Source organism: Hippoglossus stenolepis, chromosome 10, assembly GCF_022539355.2.
Source record: "Hippoglossus stenolepis isolate QCI-W04-F060 chromosome 10, HSTE1.2, whole genome shotgun sequence".
NCBI classification, from domain to species: Eukaryota; Metazoa; Chordata; class Actinopteri; order Pleuronectiformes; family Pleuronectidae; genus Hippoglossus; species Hippoglossus stenolepis.
Window position 1 is genome coordinate 23,589,992 of NC_061492.1, and position 26,821 is coordinate 23,616,812.

The 26,821-nt window shown below is 41.0% G+C and overlaps 1 protein-coding gene across 1 annotated transcript in view; it reads right to left on the bottom strand.

The window, feature by feature from the left end:
- Positions 1-25,673, bottom strand: part of LOC118116914 (transcription regulator protein BACH2) — a 42,362-nt gene extending 16,689 nt beyond the window's left edge. The window contains exons 1-3 of the mRNA XM_035168893.2: positions 25,369-25,673; positions 5,432-5,712; positions 170-1,585 (exon numbers count right to left, since the gene is read on the bottom strand). Coding sequence (XP_035024784.1) covers positions 170-1,585; positions 5,432-5,698 — 1,683 coding nt within the window. The 5' untranslated portion in view covers positions 5,699-5,712; positions 25,369-25,673. The remainder of the gene's footprint in view (positions 1-169; positions 1,586-5,431; positions 5,713-25,368) is intronic.
- Between the last annotated feature and the right edge of the window lie 1,148 nt (positions 25,674-26,821).

The following is a 26,821-nucleotide window of genomic DNA, read 5'->3' on the forward strand; positions in this document are numbered from 1 at the left end:
GGTCCCATTGATACTTGCAGTTAGTGGTGTTCAGCAAAAGTCTCACATTAACACAGCTGTCAAACTGGTGTCAGTGTCAAGACAGGGTCAGCCTTAGGAGTAACTAAATTTACCTTGATACTAGCAAAAACAAAATCCTGGTCAAGAAAGTATAGAAGACCATACTAACCTCAGGACCAGAGATTCTGGAGGTGCCACTTTCACTGTCTCCCTCTGAGAAAGATCCTGATTCATCGCTGGAGTTGCCACCACTGGCACCAAATTCCTGTGCACTTTTGATATTTGCACAACCCTGAGAGAAGACCACCTCTCCAGTGTGGGTGTTCCTCTGATCCACCACCCCAGCCAGGCAGTGAGACAGTCCAGAGATGGAGCCTGAGTGGGGGGATGAGGAAAAGTCAAACTGGGGCAGGCTGGAAGACGAGCTACAACTGCCTGCGTCCTCTGGGTAAGAGAATGAGGAACGGGAGCTGGGGGTCTGTGTTTGAGCCTCAAAGGGAGGAGGAGAGTGGGCTGAGGTCTTGATGGGAACAGGGCAGCTGGTAGTGAAGCTAGACCGACCAGATGAAAGGGGCTCTACCTGCATCAGGGTTGAGACCTTTTCTCTGAACTTCTCATCCATGTAGGAATGGGCCAACATTTGTCGCTCGCCAGCTGCCGAAGAGAAAATGACACTTCGCCTGTCTAGCTCCCCCTCATGTTTAGAGGAGGAGGCTTTGGAAACTGGCCTGTCCATGTTCTCACCAATGCCAGTCAGCACTGCTGGTAGCACATCTGCAATACTTGTCTTGAGGTCCGCTTGAGATTCCATCTTATCCCTCTGTCTGTGTTTAACCAGTTCCCCAAAGTGGTTTAGGGACAGTCTGTTGTTCAGTAGCTGCTGGATGGTGGCACTGGGCACACCACTGAGATCCAGGCCACCTCTCTGGAGGTAGGAGCGTAGACAGGAAGAGGGTGAGCCTCGGCTTGGCGAATGCTCAGCTGCTACTGGAACCCCTTCTACCTCTAGCTCCATCTCCAGTACTTCCTCAGAACACAACTCTGGGTTGCAACCATTGCTCTCATCTTCTTCCTCAAACACAAAGGGTTCCTCTTTGATTCTTGAGGGTGTAAGTAGAGTTTGTGAAGCAGCACTGTTGTCTCCAAGCAGCGAGCTTACAGGGCTGACTGAGGTATGATGGGGCAGAATGACATCATCATTGCTATGGTGGTTTTCTCCATTAAGCTTGTTGTCACAGATCTGGTGGTGATATTTTCTGTATTTAGGACATTGAGGAAGGTCAGTGGGAAGTGGCACGGTGATTGCTACGTGGGGCTTCGTGTCTGCAGAATCATCCAAAGATATTGGCTCAGAAAACACTGTGTCCTTGGCCGTGAAGTCATCATCATATTTCACCTTGCCATTGCTAGCATGTTGGCTGTCATTCTGTAGCTGTTCTTGAAGGAATCGAAAACAAGAATCCTCCAAATTGTGAACACCCAGGAAGTCAGCGCACAGGATGACCTCATGAATGTTCTCTCGACTTAAAACCAGCTTGGCTGTGTAGGCAAATTGGAGGAGTGGAGCAAAACCCTTTGCTGTCACCTGTGGAGGAAAGTAGAGAACACGTTTTTATTAAGTGAGAGATAAAACATGGTCATAATTGCAAGTCAATATTAGCAGCATTATTAGAGTTCATATTGTGGTCGGAATATTTTAGTACTCTTAAGAGACCATGGCAAAAAAAAGAATATTATTATTATAATATTGCTAGTGTAATGTTTAGTGTACAACATCATGGGATATGGGAATACATATGGGAAAACAATTCAGACTGGGGTTTTAGGAAAGAGGTGGTGAGCTGTAAATGGATGAAACTGAATTTTACCCCACAAACATTTAGGCACATTCCTGGTTTATTCATCTTTTACATGATGTCTTTACTTTTTAATAGGATCCCTTTGCTTGTTCCTTTCCTCCTCTTCCCAATAGTCACCATGGCTGTTATATATGTGTAAGAGTGTTTGTATGTATGTTTACTCTGTATTGCTTTGTGTGTACGTATATACATGAAAATGTATGTGTGTTTACATTAGTGTGGATGTAAACCCGTTTTCAGCTTACATCAGCAGCTGCTGTTTTCTCTGCAGAAACACGTCTTTATACGCTCAGAGAGGAGCCAGGAGAAGCTCAGTCAATAGTTTTAACAATCTTACTATGAGAAGCAGCAGAGGGAGAGATGGTGTGGCAGAGAGATGGGAGTAATCAGGGAATATGAAATAATCTTTCTGTGCAAACTCCTTATGGGACCCGAGCAATTATTACATGGTAGAATGCCCTAGCAGCTCTTTCAACAAACTGATGAGAGTCATTTTTTACATTAGAATATTAAGAATAGAAGCACTTTAGCTTATAACAAAAATGTTGAAAGCAGGGGCCCCACATGGAAGCAAATAGAAGGAAACAATTAATGAAATCTAGAAATAATATAGAGGACAGTGGAGGAGAGTATACAAAATTCTTGAATATGATTCATTATTAAAAATCTAGTACAAGATCTACTTCCTCTTAAGCATTTGTAAGGTTTAAATAAAGCATAATTCCACTCTGTGTGACAGCATAAATACTGTATATTCTGTGTCATCTTGAAACGTTTACTGAGTGAAGTATTTGAACCAGACAGTCTGTGGTTTCTGACAGCACCAGTCCTTCTATTGAAAATATTCTGGATTTCCTTTTTTACCTTTAAAACAGATATTACAATGTATACATCCATATGTTATCTCAAAATTCTGCCTGATATTTGGAATCTGTAGAAAGTTTAGGATCATCGCTAGAATTTAAAACAATGGGTTTGACCAGATTTATGTTAACAAGAACATAATTTATTACATAACAAATGGGTTAAAAGTAACACTGATGTTTTTATGATATTTCCTCTCATAAGCCTAACTGTGTCAGCCTGTTTAAGATGCACCTCTAAACCACAGAAATCCCATCGATATGTCTGATAGATATTTTGGCTTAATTTTTGTACAGTGAGAGGAAGTGGAGGCACATCGTCCTTCTCAATAAAGTTTTTTTGCAGGTACAGGACAGTGCGTGGGATTCCTAGTCTGGACATTGTTTGGCCAGTTGTGGGCCACAGGCTGGCAGTGACCGACAACTGTAACCTTACCTTTTCAAATGTGTTTATATGAAAACATTTACCTATTAAGTGGCTAATGAATGCTGCTTTATTTATCATTATTAAATGGAAATATTAGAATTTCTCTTAAACTTCAGGCGTCTACAGTGCAATTCAAAATGATCCACATTGAGTAAGTTAAATGAGTCTGTAGCATCTCATCACCTGTGGAATACAATAACCTGTAAAGTGAAATGTTTTATTTAACATGAATCCATAATATAACAATATGTTTTTCTGTTTTGAAAATACTACATTTCACACCCGATTTCTTATAAGCTCCAGAAATGTACGAGAGATAGAGTGAACGAAAAGCAGGAGGGATGTGGAAAAATAAACCCATGCTTAGAGTCATTAAAGGTTGTAGTTTGATTTGTCATGTGCTACAGGCCAGCGTGAGTTATTGGTGTATAAAGTAGAGTCACAGAAACCCATTAATCAATATGACAGATCTGGGACACTATAAGGTAATGCCAGCCACTAGGTTCAGAAGCTGTTCCCTGATCAGCCCCAGTGGTGAAGGCAAGCGGCAGCAACTATCAAGACAATGGCATTAATATTCATGCCCAAAAGGTTTTTATAAACAGATCAATTTATGTCAACCCTGCTGTTTCAATCCATGAGCCCTCACTTCTCTTTTAATCTCATAAATTCAAGGAAAGTCAAGACATCTCCATGCATATAGAGTCCAATTCAGATGTGTAAAGTCCATGTCAAAAATGTTTTGTCCGAAACCTGAGTTCGAAGAAGACTCTAGCGGCTCTGATCATGTGATGCCATGTATTGTTCTATTGTTCCATTGCAGCAGCTGGTTAATTGGTGGAGCATCTGCTTGTGTTGCTGGCCTCTTTCTTTTTGCATCTGTCTGAGTCCGCTGCATTCTGGACCAGGTATAATTTATCATCTTCTCAGATGAAATAAATCCTGACGTATACATATCTGGTTCAAGTAGGTTTTACAAGGGTATGTTTCTGATCAGGTCCAAATGACCCAATGAATACCTCTACTCTACCATGGGCAACTCAGCGGTTGAGCTGAAGTAGGTTTTAGACAATGCACTCAAAATGTCTAGAAACTCCCTCAGCCCACAACTGTCTGTCAGGGAAGTGTCTAAGGTTGGGTTAAAAACGATTAATAATAATATAGCGTAGAGGTAAAACTAAAGGAAACCAACCACAAACAAACATACATTAATAATTGGGAAGCTTATTGTCTAATTTTTGCATTTCCCATAACAACAATTACCAATGCTGAGGAAGGCACAATTTGGCAGAAAGCCCTCTAGAACAGTGATTCTCAACTGGTGGGTCACGATCCAAAAGTGGGTCACAGACCCGTTTTCAGTGGGTCGCGGGCCTTTGCCTGGGCAAAAAAAAAAGGTTAAGAAAAAAATCCTGTGCTTTTATTTTGAAGGGGATTTTTAATGCAGCGAGTGCCGTCTATTCACACTCCTTAACAGTATTTTTCGTTTATGCCTTGTAATGCTAATAGTTACCCGCCATTTCACAGTATAGAAGAACACCCGCAAAGTTTGTTTTCATATGCTAATTGAGCATGGCGAAGTTAATTTTGTATACTTGAATCTTTTTGATTTGCACTTTTTGTTTAATTTATTTTGAGTTTGTGGATAAAAGCTGCTACTCAAGACACTGAATTTTTTCCATAGTGCAGTGTTGGTTGTCATAGATTCAGTGAGTGAGTATTCTCAGCTAAAGCTACATAATTTTAGTCTTTTTGAAACTACTTCTCAGTAGTTGGACTTTTTTATTTCATGTTTGTGCATGAAAGCACTGTTGAGTCTGTTAAAAAAGGCTGAAGTTACTGAATTGTTATGTATGTTGTATTACCTTGTGTCCTTAAGTTGCACTTTTTGGTTTTTAATTAAAATGCAGCTAATTGAGTGTAAAAGGGAATATTTCCCTCTCTAACATCGCCACCTGCTGGTCGTTTTGGTTTATCATTAAACTTGTTTTTTTGTGTTGGCATACTGTGATATTCTGTACTATCTCATGTTCAAACTGCACCATCTTTTAATTAAGGGGTGATGGTGGGTCCCGAAGCCAGACCAGGTGAGAACCACTGCTCTAGAATACCCACATCTTACTAACTTTTATTAGACAGGCTTTATGTTATTTGTTGCTGTAAGCCTTACGACTTCAGCAGGCGTACTTCACCAGTGTTCCCCTTTAACCTGTACACTTCCAACCTCAGACCACTCCCTGTAAAAGTATTTTTATTGTGTTTTTCTTGTTGTGGCCTCTTACCTTGTCTGGCAGCTCAATAATGGGCTCTGCTTCGCCTGGTGATGTGTTGTGCCCTAGAAAGACTTGAAGGAAGTAGCGGCTACTTGCAGCAAGAACTGCCTTGTGTGCGCGGACCTCCCTGCCCTCCACCAGTACGGTCACATCGCAAAGGATGCCTTGCCGCCGCTGCTCCTCCAGGCTCAACAGCACATTGGCACAGTGGACGTTGGATTCATAGACATACATGGGCGATGCCGCCTCACTGTCCTGGTCTTCGCCTGCCAACATCACTCCCTCGAGGACTGCGCACAGAAGAGAGAAAGAAAGGAACGATACAGTGTCAGCTTGCTACATAGGTACATTCTTGTGTAGGATAATGTTTTCAATTTCAGAAGCGAATATGAAACTAGGAGTTTGTTTAGGTTGTTTGTTGGACAATTGCGTCTAAAGACAATTACATAGGATAAATAACAGAGAATATCTGTCTGAGCATCCATCCAACTGTCCACCACTTCGGACAAGTGCAAAATGCCACTCCAAGTTCTTGCTAAAAAACCATGAAATTTGGTCCCCAAAGATTTTCAGGAATCACTCAGCAGCTGTAACATTGTTTGCAAATTCATCTTCAGCATTACTACTGACAAGATCTTACAAATCAACAATGACATACATAAATAATATGTGAATCTGGGAAATAACAACAAAGACCTGATAGAAACATGTAAAAATTAGGAAACATAGTTGTTTCGCTAATTTAGGTGCTTTGTTCTCTAGAAAACATTGAGAATGTTTGGTTGTTGAGTAGCTTTAAAAGTTTATTTAAAATACCTACTTAGATCAATATATATTTTTTTCCTTTAGTTCCACAACATTCCTAAATGTAATTCCATGTACAATTTGGGAAAATTGTGATGGTATGAAAAACTGGATGAAGCCCAACTGCAATACCAAGCCACTTCTGAGCCACACACTATACTACAGAAGTAAGACTATAAGTCAAGTCATCTTTTAGTAGTGCACTAGAAAATGAATTGGCATCTATTGAGTTACTTGTTATTGTGTGAAGTTAATATGCAAAAAAAAAAACATGGGTCATCCCCATGTATATACTACTGTCATTGTTTTTACTCAGCTTTCTACAACAATTTCCTCAGGTTTGTGAACTGCTTTTTGAAGCCTTGGCCCAGCCAAGCTGGGATTCAAACCTTGCTGTGAGGTGACAGATGATGAACACCATACCACCCCACCACCATCTTGGTTTTTTGAGACCAGAAGTAACCACATTAGGAGGAGAGGGGGGATGAGCCTGACTGAGAGCTCGAGGACACGGCACACCCACCTACCTGTACACATGTGACCTGCAGTACTAGCTATCAATCATACAGCATACATGTCCCAATGTTTACCATAGTTTCTCATCTATTTGACTCTAAATAGGAACATAATTTACTTAATGAACATCATGGTGTTCAATCCTGTATGGAAATGTTTACTGTTATAAATCAAGTGAGAAGTACGGTTCTTTTCTTGTCGACTCTATAGGTACGGACTTATTTTTGTAACCAGTAGAGTCACCCTCTGCTGGTCATACGGGAGAATACAGGTTTAAGGCATTGGCTTCACTTTCCCGACTTTCCAGAGTTACATCTACTTTATATATAGTCTTTGTTTTGGATAGACCACCTCTGTATGACCCTTTGGAACATCAGTAAAGACCTTTTACTCTCAACCCTGCCTCCAGTGTGTGTCTCTGTATCTCACTGTGTTTGCTACATCAGTAATAAGCTTTACATGGCTGTCCTCACACTGCTGAGTCCCTCTGAAAATAAAAGCCTTGCCAGTTCTCTTTTCACGTCAACGCCTCTCTGACAGTCTCAGACATCTGAACAGCACAAGGACACAAAGGGGTATTTAACTATTCCCTACGGGGTTATTGTATAGTGAACACGTGTATATACCTGTGTATACAGTACATTTATATGTGTTGATAGAAGCACATATGTATTAGATGAATATAAAGAAGCCTGCACACTGATTCCAGGCAGATTTATCCAGAGGCTTTTCATTGTGTTTCATTTCAATGCTGCAGTACATAAAGCCCTGACACAGACAGCTGAGCATGCAGTCTGTCTGTCTCATCAGCCATAGGCTGTGTGTGTGTGTGTGTGTGTGTGTGTGTGTGTGTGTGTGTGTGTGTGTGTGTGTGTGTGTGTGTGTGTGTGTGTGTGTGTGTGTGTGTGTGTGTCAGTAGGCAGAGAGGGGGCTGCTTTCTGCTGATTCATGGCTTTTGAATAGGCAGAGACCAGAACTGGGGGCTTGCTGAACTAGTGTTCTGTCTTTTCTTCCAGTGGCCCACGGGCCAATCATCATCTCAGCATTGTACATCATCTCCAGCTTCCCCTCAGGAACACTTCAGGCTCAGACCATTCTCTCCAGTTTTTATGATGCTTGCAAATTGTTCACGACAGCCCTTTGCCCAGTGCACCACTGTGCTCATATCTTTTGAGCGGCTGCCTGCTGAGAGTGAAAACAAAAGGACGAAATGCATTCACTAACATCGCTCTTTGTGTCAAGTCATCTAATGTATTTCTACTACAAATGGCTGAGATGAATTTACTATCCCTGTACTGTACTCTACAGTACCTTACTGCACTCAGCGCTGACTGCACACAGCCACAGTCCTGACTGAAAGTTGCCAAAGTGAGTTTTATTTTGAGGTAAGAACCAATGGAGACAGAGATGGGAGGGTAAAAAACCACTAGCATGCAGGAACAGACACCCAATTCTAAAAAATAAAAGGAGTGATATTGCTTTAAAATGATTGTGTCATTAAAATACAGTTTGTTCAAAAAACATATTAACTCCAACAGCAATGTGAACCTGGATATTTCAGATATAGTGGCTTTACCACTTCATCAAAATATTGAAATTATTTTGAGAAATTGCATAAACATTCCCCACTTTACATATTTCGCCATCCCTCACTTTGAATTAGCAGTTTCTGACATATTAAGCTGTGTTACTCCATGTTTGGCCTTTTTTCCCTCCACGCTAGGTAAAGTGTTCAGATCGAGTATGAGGGGCTTTGGTAAACAAGACATTGCCAGTGGTTTCATCATTTTGTCTGGGCTGTGTGTTAATATGTGTTGGAAGAGGATGGCATGTATCAGCCGCAGACCATGCTGACAGGCAGCCCACTGATAACCGTAATCCTCAAACTGTAGAAAGATTTATAGTAAAATGACTAGACCGGCGGAGGAGTAAGGAGAGGAGAGACACAGAGTGTCACTGGGCTAAAATAACCAGGTAAGAAGTGAAGAGAAGCTGCTCAAATACACTCAGCCTGCACTTTGTGTAATATATTATATTATATCTGTCCCTTTGCTCTCTTTGTGGCATTGATTCCGCAAGATGTTGTAAAATTTCCTTTGAGATTCTGCCCCATGTTGAAGTTATTAATCAGATTATTTTTGCTGATTTGTCAGCTCATTGTCATTCATGCTGCCAATCTCATGATCTGCCACATCCCAAAGATTTTTCTGGATTCACATCTTGGGCCTGGTTTAAAAAACAGTGAGAAGGTTCCACACCAATACGTCCTTTATAGATCAGGGTCCACCAGTAAATGTGCACACAGTCTCATATCCTGCCCTCTTCATGCCTGCGTTCACCAAAAATAGTCGGTGTAGCGCACCTGATGAATGATGCTTTTTTATGGTGAACTGGCATTGACTGAGAGGAAAGCTGAGAAAAGAAATTCTTCTTACACAGAAGTGAAGGTTTCTGAATGTGCTGACTCCTGATTGCCACTGGCTTTACTTTCCCTTTACACACTTACACGATCCACATATTAATATTTCTCTGCTGTAGCTCAACATCAATGTGTTGTGTTGTTTGTAATGTGTTGTGTTGTCTGTATTGTGTTGTGTTGTCAAATTGATGAAGATGTTTTCTTACTTTGCTTGTGTTTTGTCTACTTGCATGTGTTTTCTTAAGTTGCAGTGCGTTGAGCTCTCAGGGCCACCGTAGTAAAGGGTCGTATTTAGAGAGATACACCGTGTCAAATTAATTGACGAAACAAGATTTCTAACAAATAAAAATAGAACTGGTGGTCATAATACAAATTATAGGATTGGAACATTATCAGGGACAGTCCTAATAAGCAAAGTTGAAGGAATAATTTAAACACAACATTAATTTGCTACCACAAACAGCTGCTTCACCCATTTTGCACCTTTACTTATAATTCTGGGAATTCTTAGTTTTTTTAAATGAACAGGAGATTGAATGTCTCACCCTACCCCAATCATTTTTTTCCGACAGCAGCCAAAGGTCCAGTGTTGTTTTTTGGAACTGTCTGTGCACACAGGAAGCCCAGGGTTCTAAAAGTAAAACTATCTTTAGAATGAACAGTTGGGCCTAAACGCTCATGACCACCCATGATGGACCCAGTCGGAACAGTCAGAGTTGGTTAAGAGAGTTAAGCCTAATCCTGTAAGTGGACACACAGCCCTCGAACTGTATCAAAGTCACTATTAACAGGCTAAACCCCAGTGAAGCAGAGCAGCAGGAGGTTTCTCAGGAGTGGCTTTGCAAGTGTTTCCTAATATACAACCCCTCAGTAATTTCCCTCTAGTAGCCTACATTCAACCCAGCAGATCCAGAGACAGCCAGAGATGAGCAAAGGTGGACACAGGCATGTTCTCACACACACACACACACACACACACACACACACACACTTATTATTTATCACAAGGCCAGGTTGGGATCTTCCTCCAGAGCTGCTCCTACTCACACAAGTATTAATCAACAAACACTAATAATTCACCATTTCCACTATGTGCATCTGTATGCATGTGTGTGTGTGTGTGTGTGTGTGTGTGTGTGTGTGTGTGTGTGGGGGTACAGTCAATGCATACAGTATTTTGATGTATTGTGATGCCCTACTTTCCTCCACCCTTTCCTGCCATCTCCACTGCCCTGAATATGTCTTATTTCCATCTGATGGTGTCTGTGGGGTATTCTGAGTAGAGCCCATTTCCACAATACTAATCTAATCAGCATAATAACACTCAGGTTCACCACTCCCCAAGTTTTTCTTCTGCAAATCAATTATTTTCACCGAAGCTAATGCCAATCAAACTGAACTAATCATGTGCATTTTCACATTATAAGCATATGAGAGAGGGGTGTGGAGGATGCCAATTAAGAAAGTGTGTGATATTTAATTTGAAACTTGCACAGGAAGTGTTGAGTTTGAATGAGTGTAAAATAACAGAGTACCTATTTTCTGTATCACTTATCCTTTGAGGGTCATCGGAGGCGGCTAGAGCCAATCCCAGGAGACAAAATCCAGATATTAGTGGTTTTCTGACCAGAGAAAAAGGGTCTATAAGCTGTTTTCAGACTTGCACTTAACGCTCCGTGTTTTCTCCGGAGAAGGTGCATGTGTGAATGCAAATGTACGAGTGAGACGCTCCGCAGTTTCTGTGGACTTTATCCACCTGGCCTCTTAATATAAAGTAAGTAGGAATCCAGGAGAATCTATTCCTTAGTGCCTTATTTACCAAATCTGCCAAAGTGCTTGATTTTTCATGTCAACTGATCAAACACATGCAAATACTTAAGAAACTTTATCCCATGAAGACCTTTTACTCAATTTACACAGCTAAAGATAGTGCTTAGTCTTGGCTACATTACCCAGGCTCTCCCTGGGGACTTCCTGAGCTCCGGAAATTCACCTCTATGACATCAGCATCTCATTTTCAACAATGAGCCTTTGTCGAGAAAGCAGCTCTGGGGAAGCTCTCACTTACACTGTGGTTATTGAGATCCTGACAAATGACCTCTGAGGTCACAGCCAACCGTGTTTGCTCAAACCTAAGCCTCATTCTACTCTGCATAACTCACCTTGCCATTGTCAAGTGGAATTGTTGCAAGTGAAACCTCTTCGTCCCTCAGAATGTATAAGCTGCCCTGACCATATGTCAGAGGACCATTATAGATATGTGTGAAGGGCAAGTGGCCTGGTGCAGGAGGGAGGGATTATAAGTGGACTGCTAGGAGATGGCACACCATTTATTGAGGAAGGAAACATGCATTGGTATGAGCAGGAAGGGGTAAGGACAATGTCTGCATTCTGTGTGTGTGTGTTTAACTAGCGATTAAGTTACAATCTATAGAAGCTGAATAGCTGACCTAGGTACTTTGTATCTCATGCCTTCGACCTCTCCATCAATAACTTCACCTTCTATCCTGTAAGTGCACACACATGCACGCACACACACAAGAGCACTGCAGACTGCATGTGGGTCATTCAACACTGATTCAGAGCACTCGCAGGTCTAATCTGCTTCCATCAGGAGACCATTTGTAAACGTGAGAGGAGCACTTTCCCTCCTTAGAGGTTCTGGAAGAATGTACTAAGACATTTAACTGCTTTCATGCGTGCCCTCCAGACAAGAACACTGATATTGGATCATTCTGATTCTGTTAAATGACAGCCTTTTTTAAAACTTCTTGCTTTTAAGAATATCTGTGTGTGAAATGTTGGGGTTATAGCTAATACATTAAGGTTAAGGTGTGATGAGAATGAGGCAACTAACCCACTTTATTTGGGGAAGACTGAAACTGTATAGGACAACCCAAAACATTTTTAGGAAATTTACTACAATAAATATTGTAAAATTAAAGCAGAAAATGATTTTATAGTCAATGTTTTTTATCAAATGAATTTGCTGTATTACTGTTCACATGTGTGGCTTATATTAAGTTTGAATAATTTACTTAGCTGCGGTTATTTTCTTCATATATTACATGTCTACTATTTCATAAACCTAATGCACCAGCATTGTTGTGTGAATGTCTGTGTCTCATTCTGATATTGTAAAATTAAAAATGATCACATTTATCCAAATGATCTGGTGGCGATTTTGACCCACAATTTGATTGCTGCTGTAGTTTATCTTGCTCAAACTGTTTGTCTGCACTTTACTGGTGCAGCGCAAAAGTACTGTGCTTCAATTGAACTCCTCCTTTCGCTCACTTTGCTCCACTCTTTAATTTTTTTGTAAAAATTAACCTGTAAAAATGTATTACTGCTTTATTGCAGGTGCTTTTGCTTCACTTCTAACAATGTCCTATGCGGGTGGTTTCAGTTTAACAAGGCTCAGCAGATCACCCGCCAGCATGGATCAAATTTTATTTTAATGGTGCTTTTACTTTCTTCAAATCTACGTGTTGAAGTCATATTTGATGCTCCTTATCTTTCACAAGCTTCCTAATGAAAATAATTACAAAAATGACATTGATCATTTTAAATTATTATGATCTGAATGAGAGTTACTTGAAAGAAGGTAACTTTGATGCAAAATTGACATGACTTGATCAGGTAGGAGTTGTTGGAACTACAAAAACACTCAGAGAGGATGCAACAGATAAGGTTAAATTTGGCTTGATGTTACTCACAGAATAATTATCAACAGCTGATAAGACCAGCCAATGGTGTCAAGCAAAGGTGTCAGAGAGTAGTTATTAGCTGTCACATTCTCTTTCACTCTCATATGCAGCAAAATGCTCAAACTATCAAACCAGGCTGCAATAAAGGAGTGCAGCTTTGCAACATTAACGGGCTGTGGTGGACAAACAAGAAAGGATCGCAATTTGATTGGGTTTATTTTGGCTAATACTGATCCTTTAAGTGTTCGGTTAAAAACATCTCAACATCTTATGATGCCTGCTTCTGGCTTTTTCCTAGTTATTGCCTTTGTTTTCATCTCAGTGCTAAAACGAACACACTTTATACACATTTATCACAATCAAACAGCAGCTCAAGTCTCACTCCTGCTTGGTTTCAGAAGCATCATTTAGGAAAGAGCATCACCGAACATCTCAGATATAAAGAGCAATTTTGTGTTTCGTGTGTTTGCGTGCTTAGATTTCATGTATGATTCAGCTCATACAAAAGTAGCAGTAGTCCCTATTCATATATCAAAACTGATTTTAGTCAATTGTTTATTATGATCTCTTGAAAGTAGTGTACCCTGTTCTGTTTTTTAAATCAAGAATTATCAATACCTTAGTAATTAGTTTGTTTCCTAAAAGGAATGTGAGGAGATTATAATGCAATGCCAGGGGACTGTTAGGGCAGTCAGGGACAGATCTATCTTCAGTTTTCAAAACGGTCGTGCAATTGGCTGTGGATATTCATTATTAAAGGTTAAGACACTACTTCTTTTCTAAATCAGCCCAAAAATTCCAAAAGGACACACGATAAATGTAAATATCACAGGCAGATTGGAAGATAAAATGGGCTGAGCACATCTATGTTTCCCATCAAATTAACCCCTTTTTTAACCTCATAGCTGCCACCACCAAACATATTTTGTCACATTTTTCCCCACTTCTGACGAGGATATATATTTTTTTACATCACTATCATTTTCGTTTTATTTCATATATTTTGTGTGAATTAATATAATAGGATTTGTGGTCTTGTGAGGAACACCGTTTTGTTTTATATTTATAATTATCAATAACAGCAAGTCATATTTGATGCTCCTTATCTATCACAAGCTTCTTAATGAAATAATTAACATTCTGGGTCAAAAATGCTTTCCTTCCTGGACAATATGTGTCACAGGGCTGTTAAACTGGAGATGAACAGAGATGAGCTCTGTTGCATTAAGAGGAAACTCCACTATTCAGTGCCTTTCAGCACAAGTCAACAGTGTGAGTTGTAAACTGCTCTTTGCACTTTCTTTTCCACATGAAAATAACCAGCATCAGTCATTCACCAGCATGTCCAGTCACACAAAGATCGCCATGCTATTAAATAGTGGCCAGTGTAAATATATTATATCCATTATATAGTATGTTCATGGTTCATATGCCTGGTGCAAGGCCTAATGTGTCACATCAAAACTGTGCAATAAGTTAATCATTTTTGAGAGGTTACACAAGCTCTCAAATGCCACGTGAGTCATAAAGGCATGGATGTTCAGCGAAGGATTATTTCATCTTCTGCACAAGGCAACACAGTGTGTGTGTAGGCGTAAAATGAAAGTACACATGTGGGCTGCAAGACGCCCACAAAGTTTCCATGGAGGACAGATTAACCCTCGTGAAATACACTGAATTCTTTCAGTGTTTCAGATGTCTTGCACTGCAGGGAAACCATGAGCAGCTTTGTGCGATTGTATTTATAACACATAACACTACAGCAAGAGATGCTGGGGTGACTCAGATGTTGATCTCATCCGTAGACTCAGCGGATGTTCTGTTGGCATATCATTCTCCTGACATCTCCTCCTGTTGTCACACTGAATATTGTGGTGACGTCACTGCCATTATTAACCCAATAACATTTGAGAAGCCATCCCCTGGATTTTATTTCACGTTTGATGGTTATGGATGTAGCAGAAGACGACTTTCCCTCCCAAGGGAGTTCCTCTATGGTCATCCGTGTTTCCTGACACTTCCATTCCCTCCTTTCAGCTGGGAGCCTGAGCTGACATCACTCTGCCTTAGGCTGCAGGGCCATTAAGAGTATAGTGGATCAGGCTTGTTGGGTTTCAGGGAAAGTGAAGTTAGTTTTTTGCTGTATGAGTCATGCCCAGGATGGACTGCTCCAGAAATCAAAATTCACCACAATGGGAAGGCAGCCAAATAAAATTGAAATGGAGCAAATGGACTGAATTTATATAAAGTATGTCTAATCGTATGGACCATTAACGTGCTTCACACTACAGGTCACACTCACACCCTAAAAACTCATTCATGGCACATCTTCAAGGGCAAGTTGGAGTTCTGTGACTAGCTCATGGACACTTCAACATGCAGACTGGAAGAGCTGGGAATCAACCCCCAGTCTATCTTTTACAATACTATGTTGATATTGCAGAACTATAGGCTATTAGTAATATCAACTCTGAGTGATTAAGTTATAATATATGGACTATCATCCGATGAAAAATGTGCTTCTGTGGCCTTTCAGCATCACACCTTGTGCTTGTGGACAGTGAGGTTTCAGTATATTCTTAGGCCATGATTACCACAAGAGGACTCTTCTCGTGAAAACAGTATACACAATGCAATTTTAAGGCAGTTAGAAGCTACACGAAGGGCTATTTGGCAAGCTGACTGATGATATGTGAGTTAGCATGGAGAATGCTAGGTCTCGTCAGTCACAATAACTCTTCCCCTATTTTTCTCCGCACTTAGTGGTTTACTAACTCCTAGCAGTACGGTTCATCATCTCATTCAATAGAGTTATTGAAATGGAGAGAGAAGCTTTCCGAGTATGAGTTTGCTAATGGTTAGTTAGCAGCCTCATTAGTTTGGTTTCTAATAGGACAGTAATACATTCACATATTTGATTTAATTTTGCCCTGGTGACGATCGCATAACTGTGGACAAATCCTCTTTTGTGAAGCAGTTTATACTACAGTGGATGGTGCAACACAGTGCCATGATAGATTCCATTGTTTTGGATTCTCAAGCACCATTGGTCAATTTAAAGTTTCCTGAAAAGTGAACTTGAGTTATAAAAAAATTAAACTTGTCGCTTGTAGTTTGTACAAATAATAATTTACAAATAGGCCTACAAAGTGGTACAATGCAGCCACAAAGAGAAGGCTATGAACAGCCATGTGGTGCCTTGGTGTACAGTATCCTGTGACAACACACTCACATTACCATTGTACCTTGCACTGTTATATATCGGATATACATTAAAGCCAGCCACGTGTTTGCAAAGCATGGCAGAGTTCTTGTTTATCAACCCGACTGCTGTAATCCTTCAAAGCAAACAAACCCTAATTGCATCATATCAAAGTCGCAGCCATGTCTTCCCTCAGCAGTAGATATGGAGATGAATGTGAGAGCATGTGTTAATCTGTCTCGACAGGTGGAACCTCCACAACATCAAGCAGCCTTTGCAGCTTCATTGGTAATATTACATCAGCTCACAAATTGCTTCAATGGCTCCACTCAGACCAAAAATGTACTCGACTAAACACTCAGCTGCACCATGTGCACAGTTCTCCATCAAATAGTTTGATTGAGCAGGAGAAAAACGAGAACTAATACATCTTTGTGGAGAAGGTGGGAATAAACACCCCATATTGGTGGTTTTGAGGGCTGCTGATTAGACTGCCATATTCTTTATAGACTGATAGCTAGAGTTTTTTCTGTTTTGGAGGTGTGGTTGATTTCAACTGATCCTGCTGAGGTTCCTTAGGATGAAATGTTATCATGGCATCGAGCACAATGATCAGACTCAATTACAGCACAGTCTGACGTGGCAAGAAAATACCAGCCAGTGATGGATCAGAGCATGTGTCTGTTATTGTTCTCTCAGCACACCTTGCCATTTATTTGTCATTCTGCATTAGCTGTGTCCCTGTTATGACTCTGAGTCATAATGTGTGAGTTTTATGGTGTTCTCCCTCCCTGCCTAAGGGTTGTGCTGTTCACCCTGTTCTGTTGTTTTTCCTGTGTCTGAGTTTCAGGGCCGGTTGGTGATTGGAGTGCAGGCTGATGGAGCTGACTTTAAAAAGTCACCTTTCGATGACGGTTTGCCTTAACCTTTTTCCTGGCTCCCAACACGACCGTGCCGATTTCGTTGTATCTTCTGTTCAAAGCCTGTGAATAATACTCGGAGCAGCCCTGGTAATTGTAGGGGTGAGAAGCCCTTTTGTTTTTGTAAATCTTTACTCCTGTTTATGTTAGGGACACAGGTGGGATCCCTGTATTTTTTCCCCGTTACTTTAGGATATAGGTTAGTTAGTTGGTGAGCTGTGCTCTTCCTGACGCTTTGTCTAACTGATTTATAAAATAAATCACTTTTGTTCTGGACTGCGAATTTGCTTTGGCACTGGTCATCCTCGAGAGTGGGGAAAGATGGGAGCCAAACTTATGTTATGCCCAGGTTTCTCCTTGGCCGAGCGTAACAGTCCCTCAGACACTCTGATTTGAAGTTCTGTGGACTAAACAACAGATTTAGCTTAAGCAGAGTAAACCTTACATGGAATATGTTGATTTAAGCAATGCCCCAAACAGCTGACCATTATCTCACCATCTGCCACCCTGTCTAAACCAATGACCGCCAGCCATGCCAGATGGGTTGCCAGATCTGTGGCAAGATTATGGACCAGATAAACCAGGAATGCCAACACTGCTCAGGGCAACGAGAGCTGGTAGTAATGATGAGAAATGTCCTGGTTGTATAGTTGGTAATTTTGTTTGAATTTCTTTGGAAAATAGCACTTATTTAATTACTGGTATCAGGAACTCAATAGACAGACAGTAGGACACTATGATGGACATGGCTATTACACTGATAACACAAACCAGGGAGGGAGGGGGGGGAAGGGTTACAGTGTTAAATTATTTTATTAACATGTAGTGTTTCCATAGGAACACATGCATGCACATGCTATACCAATACAGGCTTTGCTCTACACATAAATATAATTATTTTTCCAAACAGGAACAGACCAGATGGTTACCACCAGAAGTGAATAGAGTGAGACCAATAATGATCATGTTATGAGTCGGACATCGTCTTTAAAAGGAAAACAAAAAGCATTTTACCTCTGAATCAGTAACAATTACTGTCTATACTTACCCACCTGAAAATGCATGTCACTTGACCATTCATATACAATTGCTGTGTGTGCCAGTATAAGCAGGAAGAAAAAATGTTTTTTCGTGGACTGATAACAAGTTGGATCTGCAATGTTTGTAATTTATTATCCATGTTGTATTTACCGCTTCTAATGGATAAAATCCAATTTGGATGTAAATGTGGTTGCCTGCTCAGTTATTTTCAAGTCTCACTTTCTGCCTGTCTAGTCTAAAACGCAATCCTGGTGTTTTCAGACTAAAACAGGACCAGCCAAATTTCCAAAAGTCTCTGCGTTAAAGGATCAAAAACTCCAATAGACGTAAGTTATGTATTTTAAAACTGAAATGTATGAGTGTGGACGTAGGCCTAGTGCTACATCCATATACACGATCTTTGGAAAAGTAGCTCTAAGTCCGACCCAGACCCACAATCTGGTTTCAATAGTATAATACTAGAGCAGATTCCACTCTAATAGACTTCAAGACTGCTAATTTCAACAACATATGGAAACAATTTTTTTTTTTAAATGTTAATGTAAATGGAGCTGCTATTTTAACTGAATCTTGCTCATGAAATGCTTAAACTCAGCCATGGTGGTTGCTGTGCTGTCTAACTGAGATAAGAGAGAATTGATATTTCATGATGATAACAGGTTGTTGTGTATTTATTTTTAATTTGATGACATTTTATAATTTAATAATGACAACAAATGATAAACAAAATGTATTATCACTTGAACACTTGAAATTGTTCATACTGTTTATTTATTGATTATAAATACTCAATCAGTTAATATATCAGAGTGGTCAGAGCCATTCTTAGAGGATAAATAAATCACACTAAAGACAAGCAAGGGAGAACAAACAGAAATCCTTGCTTAGGTCTCAGTCAGTCTGTACTCACTACCCTTGCTCACACACGTGGTGGTCAACACTTCCTTCACCTGCACATCTGTAAACACACATGTATCAGAGCTGCAGAGTCTGAATTATGCAGCTGTTTGACACAGTTTTTGAAGTAATTTAGAAAGCAGCTTGAGAAGAGGAACATTTTGCAAGAACAAAACAAGCTCTCTTCATCAGATTGAACTTTGATTGTTTTGTTCTGCAAATCAAACACAACACGGAGCCATGGAGATGTTGTTTTGACAAACTGCCTCAGTATCTGACGTTCACACACCCGCTCCTGTGTAGAGCCCTCAAAGAGACACAGACTCTCATCTCATTCAGTCAGTCCAGGTTCATCCATCTGCTCCCTAGTGGTCATTGTAAGGCATGGCAGTGTCTCTAGCTAGGGTCATTTACTGAGAGGCATGATCTGCAACTCCATAAGGACACCATTAGTCCAAATTCCTTATTTTCCCTGTTTCTTCATAATGCAAAGGCATCTCTTCTATGTCCACCAGTTGTATCGATAAATACAATCAGATTTATCAGAATATCATTATCATTTCCATTAGTAGGCTTTATAAGTTATTCAATTCAATTTTATTTGTATAGTACGGTGGCCCTGAGAGCTCAACACACAGCAACTTAAGAAAACACATGCAAGTAGACAAAACACAATCAATTTGACAACACAACACATTACGCACAACACAACACATTACAGAAACGCGCTGCAATTACAGAAAACGACAACGGAAGTGTTTCCAGGGGACACCTAAAAGTGATAGACATGTCCGGTTGTTGTTGCTGCCGCAGTTTGGAGTTGTGAAATGGTTTATTCTAACATTGTGATCGCATGATTCAGATATTACTGCAGATGTCTAATGTTAACCTTTATCAAGCAAACAAACACTAAATATTGGTGGCCTCTCAAATGTGAGGACTTGTTTTTTCTCCGTAATTTAGAAAATTGAAATGAACAAGACATCTGAAGATATCATTCATGACATCATGCTACTACTACTACTGTTTGGTGTTTATGTTCTAATGCTTTAATTTCCCAGCTCACCAACAGGTTAGTTTTTACAGACTCTAGTCAGTAGGTGTGTCAGAGCTGGTTACCTCACCAAGTGTTAATAGTGCGAGATGTTGAGAACTGTCGACTGAAGAAGAAAGAAAACTTGCTCAAAGCTTTAAGCAATGCTAGTTCAAAGACTCTATAACACCACCACCCCAACACACACCCCCACATGACATGAATACATGGTACGACATGCTCTGTGCTTACCAAACACATCAATACATGCCTCCCCATGCTCTCGCTCTTTTCCTGTTTGCAAACATGCTATAGTCACATTGTTTTTAAACCAACCTCAGATGCAGAGCCCTACCTCCCCACCCCTCAACAAACCAGATCAATACACGATTCAGCTGCTTACAACACCTTTGAAACATCAGTGTGGTGTAATTAAGTCAACACACAGTTGGTTATCTTATAATTGTGAGGTGGACCAGCGCATCTGAGTGCAGTGTTACTGACCGAGGTCTCTCACAGAAGGGAGGCAGACCAGTGTGACAGTGGTGAAAAATATGTGAGTTCATATGGGTTCGTTGAAAGATAGCAGTGGTGGGTAAATGCGTGAACTACACTGAAACCTTTCTCATAGTCAAATTTGACAGCAGTTGTTGATGGTGGACCAGAGTACACAAGAGCACATCTGTAGCCAGGACATGTATTTTTGGACTATCAGCCTGAACTGCACATACACATGATATACTGCTAACTTCTATCTCTCTACTCCAGTCACTTTCCTCACGCTCTCTCTTGCCAACTCGCTATTCACAAAACTTAAGCACTCAAATATTCCTTTAAGCAGCTGCACTACGTGTTTAACACTATTCTGTCTCAACGTTGTCAAACTTACCACACATCTTACACAGAGATGATGAATCACAAGCTATGCACTGAACTAACTAGGGACATCCTCCAGACATTCTCCGGAGGGGCTGTATGTGTGAACGCAAAATGTCCGAGTGAGAGCCTCCAGACTTTCTGTGGACATTCTCTGGCCAGCCACCTAGTGAAAACCCCACAGAATGTCCGAAGGAGAACACTGTGAGAACACAGCAGGAGATCCTCCGTAGGATTCACAAAAAAGAATACAAAAAATACTGGATGAGAAGGTGGTGCCACGAATGAAGATGTCATGACAGCTTTTGGTGATAAGGGCCAACGATGTGCTGTAAACAAAAACAATTTCTATGCTGTTGTGGATGTGTCTGAGTGGAGACCTACTAAAAATGGACTACAGTGTACAATGCTTGTTTACCCGTGACTGCTGCCTTTTGACACTTAGGAAGAAAAGACTGTTGGAGTCCTTTTCAAAGGCTCAAGGCCAGTTTCTATGTATTCGGACCAGGAGTAAGAGAACATATGAGTGGATTGTGTTTGTTTTCGACCCCTTTTCCTTTTGTTTGTTGGTTGGTTTGTCAGGGAGCTGATCAAGGAATATTTTTCCGAAACACGGTCACATCCACGAAAATGACAAAAATGATGAGGAGCACCAGCTGGTAGACAAGCTAGCTTTCAGAGTCGACAGCCTGCTGCCACCACAAGAGGGCAGTAAATTACAGAATGAATGTAAACAAGCAACATCACATCATTTAAGGCACAGAACGTGTTATGAGATCAGACGTCGGTAAAGACGTAGCTTCCACTTTGGTCTCGTCTTATTGATGTCTATTTTGGGCTTTGGCTTGCTTGTCTGGACAGCACGCCACTGACACGTATGCAATCTACTATGCACACAAAGGGCTCTTAAATATTAATAATTAACTAGGATCATCAATTTAAAGCGTATATGTGCACTTTTATTTTTTTATTTTTTTGTCTTACTTTTACTTTCCAGTCTCAGTATCAAGAATTTCAGTGAGGGAGTTTGCAGGGTTGTGCTTTTATTTTGTACTCAATAGTCACATTGGATGCCTTACAATCCTCTTTTAAAGAAACTTAAATTGGCATTCCTGTGTTTCCATAAAGCTAGGGGAAGAGACATAACAAGAGATAAATAAATGAAAGCTTCTGGGGTGTGGCTGGACACGCAATGGAGTAGAAGTACAGAAAGTTGTCTTGGCAAATAACCAACCATGAACACAGTTATTTTTTCGAGTTTGCGAAATAAATCCTGCTTACGATGGCTCCTAAACCTACAACGAGAAAGACTGATAATTCAACACCGAAAGATACAATGTCTGACTCCAGCTTTGACCAAGACGAGCCAGTCAAAATCCAGAAGATGCAGCCGGCAGCCATTGAACCCTCGCCATCAGATCTCCTAAAGGCATTCATGAATGTCATGAACATAAACCTAGAAGATACATTTGTCAACTTATCATTTAAAATTCAACAGTCCAATTGGATGTTGCGTAGACAAGGGAGCGGCTCCAGTCACTTGAAACTGGCGTCAACAACGACAACAGCCATATTGATGAATTGGAGTCGCTGTGCAGCTCTCTCAAAACAGACGGCAAATACATGAAAGCAAAGCTGGAGGAAGTGGAGGCCAGGTCCAGACATCAGAATCTGATGTCTGGATCAGAACTGATCAGAACTGTCTGGATCCCTGAAGGTGCAGAGCGTGGAAGACCTACAGACCATGCAGAGCGGTTCCTCTCCTTCCAGCGTGTGTCTCCACACCAATAATGAAATGCTCCTACATGTTTTACGCCAGTTAGAATGGTTTACGCTCTGCGCTATTCACATGTGTGGGAAGGCAATGTAAGTTTATTGAGTTAGGTCAAAGTTGTAAAAGTCCTCAGAACAGTACAATAAACATCTGCTGACTTAAATGACCAAAATGGTCCCTGGGACTTAAATTATCTGTGTTATCACTTTTAAGTGTTTAGTTTAAAGCAGGTTTCCCAATAGCTGTTTTCCGTCATGACCTCCAGGTTAAATATGGACAATTGGCTATGTAGTTGACCATAGATTGCCTTTCACACACCGCAGCGGGAGGTTCCTCCATGTTATTCAGGTGAGAGGTGGAGCATGCCGGGTGCAGCAGAGGCAGGAAGTGATGTATTAACTTTGCTGCATAGATCTTGTGATCATGTTTACAGCACTCCGACACCGGCGTTGGCTCTTATCACCACAAACTCTCTTGACATCTTCATTGGTGTCTTTTACGTGTGTGTTACCGCTTTTTCTTTTTTCATTTTTTGCATCACTGCTAGCAAAACCCTTTAACAATGGAAATCTTAGTCTAGCCTCCCACATTCGATCAATGGCTGAGGGAGCTTGGCAATGCGAATCACATGGAAAGCCTTTGATATAAACATGCAAATAAAGAAAATGTCTTCCTAAAAATATGGAAACGACTTCTTGACATGTGATCGACAATTCAACAGAAGTGAACTGATTGATTTGCCTCAGATGCTTGACAAGAGTTGATAAAGTCCCATCCTGATGTATCAAGTTCTCTCAGTGTCACGGCCAATGTCCATTTCTGTTTTGTATTTCATTTGTTGCTTGTCGCTTTTTTTTTTTTTTGAGGGGGTTCCGGTTGTTCTACTTTTATTCTACTGAAATTTCCTAGTTTTCCCTATATATATGAATGCCGCCACTGTAATGTATACATATCCTGTCCTTAAAAACCCAACAAAAAAGACTAAATAAATTATTTTCAGTGGCCAGGACCTTCTGCTTATCATCCATAATTTGGGTCCAAAATGTTACGTGAATGCTACACTTCCCATGATGGGCCTGAAGACCACCTCTTGTTTGACTTACTTGAATATCTCCAAGCCCAAGCTGATACAACCCATAGTAAAAGTTATTCTCTGACTTCACAGAACATACAGTATTTTATGCTGTAGCTGTTTTGATAAGAAAGGTTTTATCTCCCCCATGATAAGTAAACTGAAGTTGATGTGTAAAATGCGCTTATAATTATTATGTATTGTCAGGAAATGATCCCTTTGGGTTATGAAGTTAATATTCACAGCAAATATTTCAGAAGTCTTTGCTCAAGAGCTGACTGCAGGCAAAGTGGTAGCAGTAAATATTTCATTGGCCTCAGTCAACTCTCATCTGTGCCATTCAGCCGAAATGTGTGTAAATCAGTGGAGAACAGACAGAGGAGTCCTCCCACCCCATTACAACCAAAATACTCTCGCTTGATGTTGCTATTTCCCCATTAGGAGAGCAATGAAAGATGGAAAAGAGGAGAGTGACTTCATGGCCTGAAGGATAGGAAAATAAAAAGCTAATCTGTTTTACAACAAGGCATGGACACAATGGACTAAACAAGCCATACAAACTGCCACTGAATTGCAGAGGGTTTATAATAAGGAATATGAGTGTTGATTGAATAACAAAACATTTATAAGTACTACACGTATGAGGGCTACACTGAAAAGAAGACCTCAATAGACCATTTGTGTTGTATCATTTGCTGTCTTTGGTGTTAAATAACACTGTATTAATTTGCTTCCTGTCTTTGATGTGTTGTATTATTTGTCCTCTCGCACTTTGCAACAGATGTTTTGAAATAGGCTATAGAAACAAAGTGGTTTATTGTATATTATTAATATCATTTTATGTAATGATATGTGAATGGCAGCAGCACAGCTTATACAATCCTCGTATATGTATAGATACGTATGGCTGTGGCGTATATGACGTATAAGTATGGAATAATGTAATAATATAATGTATAAGTGCATATAACATCACGTGTGTGTATATATAATATATATATGGGTGCTTAGTGGTGCTGAGGGCGGGAATAAGGGGGTGGGAGGCTGGGTCCTTTGTCCTGCAGCCGCTTCCTCCCCCAGCATGACAGCAGCGCGTGCCCCGGTTGTGGCAGCATTCAGTGTATGTGCCGTGAAAAACATGTGCCCCCGCCCCCCTCCGCTTCAGCCCACCGCGGCTCCGTTAGAATGTCTTCATTCTCATAAATGGCCCGCAAACACCGACAACTTCCCTGTGGAACCAGCGCAACGTGTGCGCGCTCTGTCACAACGACAACACCAACACAAGCACCGTGGCCATTCAGCCGGCTACTACCGACGCTCGTTCTTAATAATCGCTCCACAACACGCTGGAGCCCGTTCCCCCCCCTCGACGGGAATATCCAGACACGTTGTTCTGTCATGTATCTGCCGTGAAACCCCGCGCGGAACAAACAGCACGTCGCTAACACACCGCAGCAGCAGCAGCAGCATCCCCGTAACCTCGGGGAGTTAAAAGGAGCGAAAGGTGGACAAGTAACGGAGAGTTAAAGCAACTCAACCAGAGAAAGGCTGCAACACAAAGCAAGTGCGGGGAGCCAGTGACACACGAGCATCGAACCCACGGCTGACAAGGGGCTCCCGTGGTCGAGTTTGTTCAAGCGTGCAATGGTCGCGTATTGTTTGTAACGCGGGGAGCGACTTACTTGTTTTTCCTGCCCGTCTGCTGATCCTCAGAACAACCAGCGAGTCCACATTGTGTCTAATCTCCGACAGCCACAACTGCTGCTGTTAATGGACCCTCGGCATCAGTCGGTGTGTGGTAGATAGATCCTCCGTGGGTCTGCGTGTGTGTGTGCGTGCGCGTGTGTTAGGATGAAACGCCTTTTCTCCTCCAGGAGCTGCATTGTTGACATTGGCTCCATGACGTCATGCTGGCCCTCATTCACAACAATGGCCAAGCCCCCCTCTGCTCCTCTACGACGATGGAGCCTCCTGCCTTGACGATGCAGCGGAGATGTTGTGCTCTGCAGCACATTTCATCCATCAGTCACACATGCATCCGATCAGACATCACACTCATCCCTGCTGTGTCAGGAAAGTGTCTTAAAACCCTGAGCCAAAGGTCTCAACAGCAACCATTTAAAACAAGATATATGCATCTATTACAGATGGCCAATTCATACATGATCACTAGTTATTGATTAATCCAATCCATTTACTGATCTCTGGCTTAGCTTAAGCTTAACTTACTTAAAAAGGTGAAATTCATATATTTTGGAGCTCGGTGAGACATCTGGACACCATGCCAGAAACCTTGAGTTAGAACCTTGTTACCTCCTCAAGTGGTCCCATCAAAACCTCCGAAGGAGTCAAGGAGGCTTTTCATGTCCACACAGACCCCCGGAGAAACGTCAGAAACTGCTGTGACCTGTTAACAGCAGACTTAAACCCACAATGCCACTGAATTCATCAGGAATCCACAATAAGTCCAATGTCTGCCATTTGATCTAGTGTTTAGTCTACAGTGGCTCTGCAAACTGGGAGGCAGGCGTCCACAAGAAATGTGGAGGGAAAGCTAGGATCAGTGGATCTTTTGTTCACAAAGACATTTATCTACAGTGCAAAAGAATTAAAGACACATTGTATAACTTCACAACTTCAATTCACTTTTAGTCATGAGTGGTGCAGAGATTTGACAGAAGAATAGGAGAATTTCAATTAAAATTATTGGAATTAAAAACATGAATGATGGGGCAAGTCACTTTCAGGGGCCAATGTCGTGCATGTTGGGTCACTGACAAGTGAAAATCTCTGCTACTGGAAATGCCTATTACCCATTTATTTCTGAGGTCACATTGAGTCGCATGTCCTATTAAATCTTAGCTTTGTAGTACTATAAGTAGTACTAGTACTAGTACTCTAGTTCTATTTTGCATGTGTGTATAATGTGTGCCTCCAGGTTCAGTTTACCAGAAGTCTACTGAAGTTGTTCTTTTTCATAGCAGACATTTTGAGGTGTCACTATTAACACTTACTAGAATGTTCATGTTTTCAATCCCTCTTTGCTGTAACAAGTCTAAGATGTGAACAAAGGTCCAACATTCTGATTAATATGGGGAAAAAAGAAGTGGGAGTGCTCTGATATTATTATTTAAC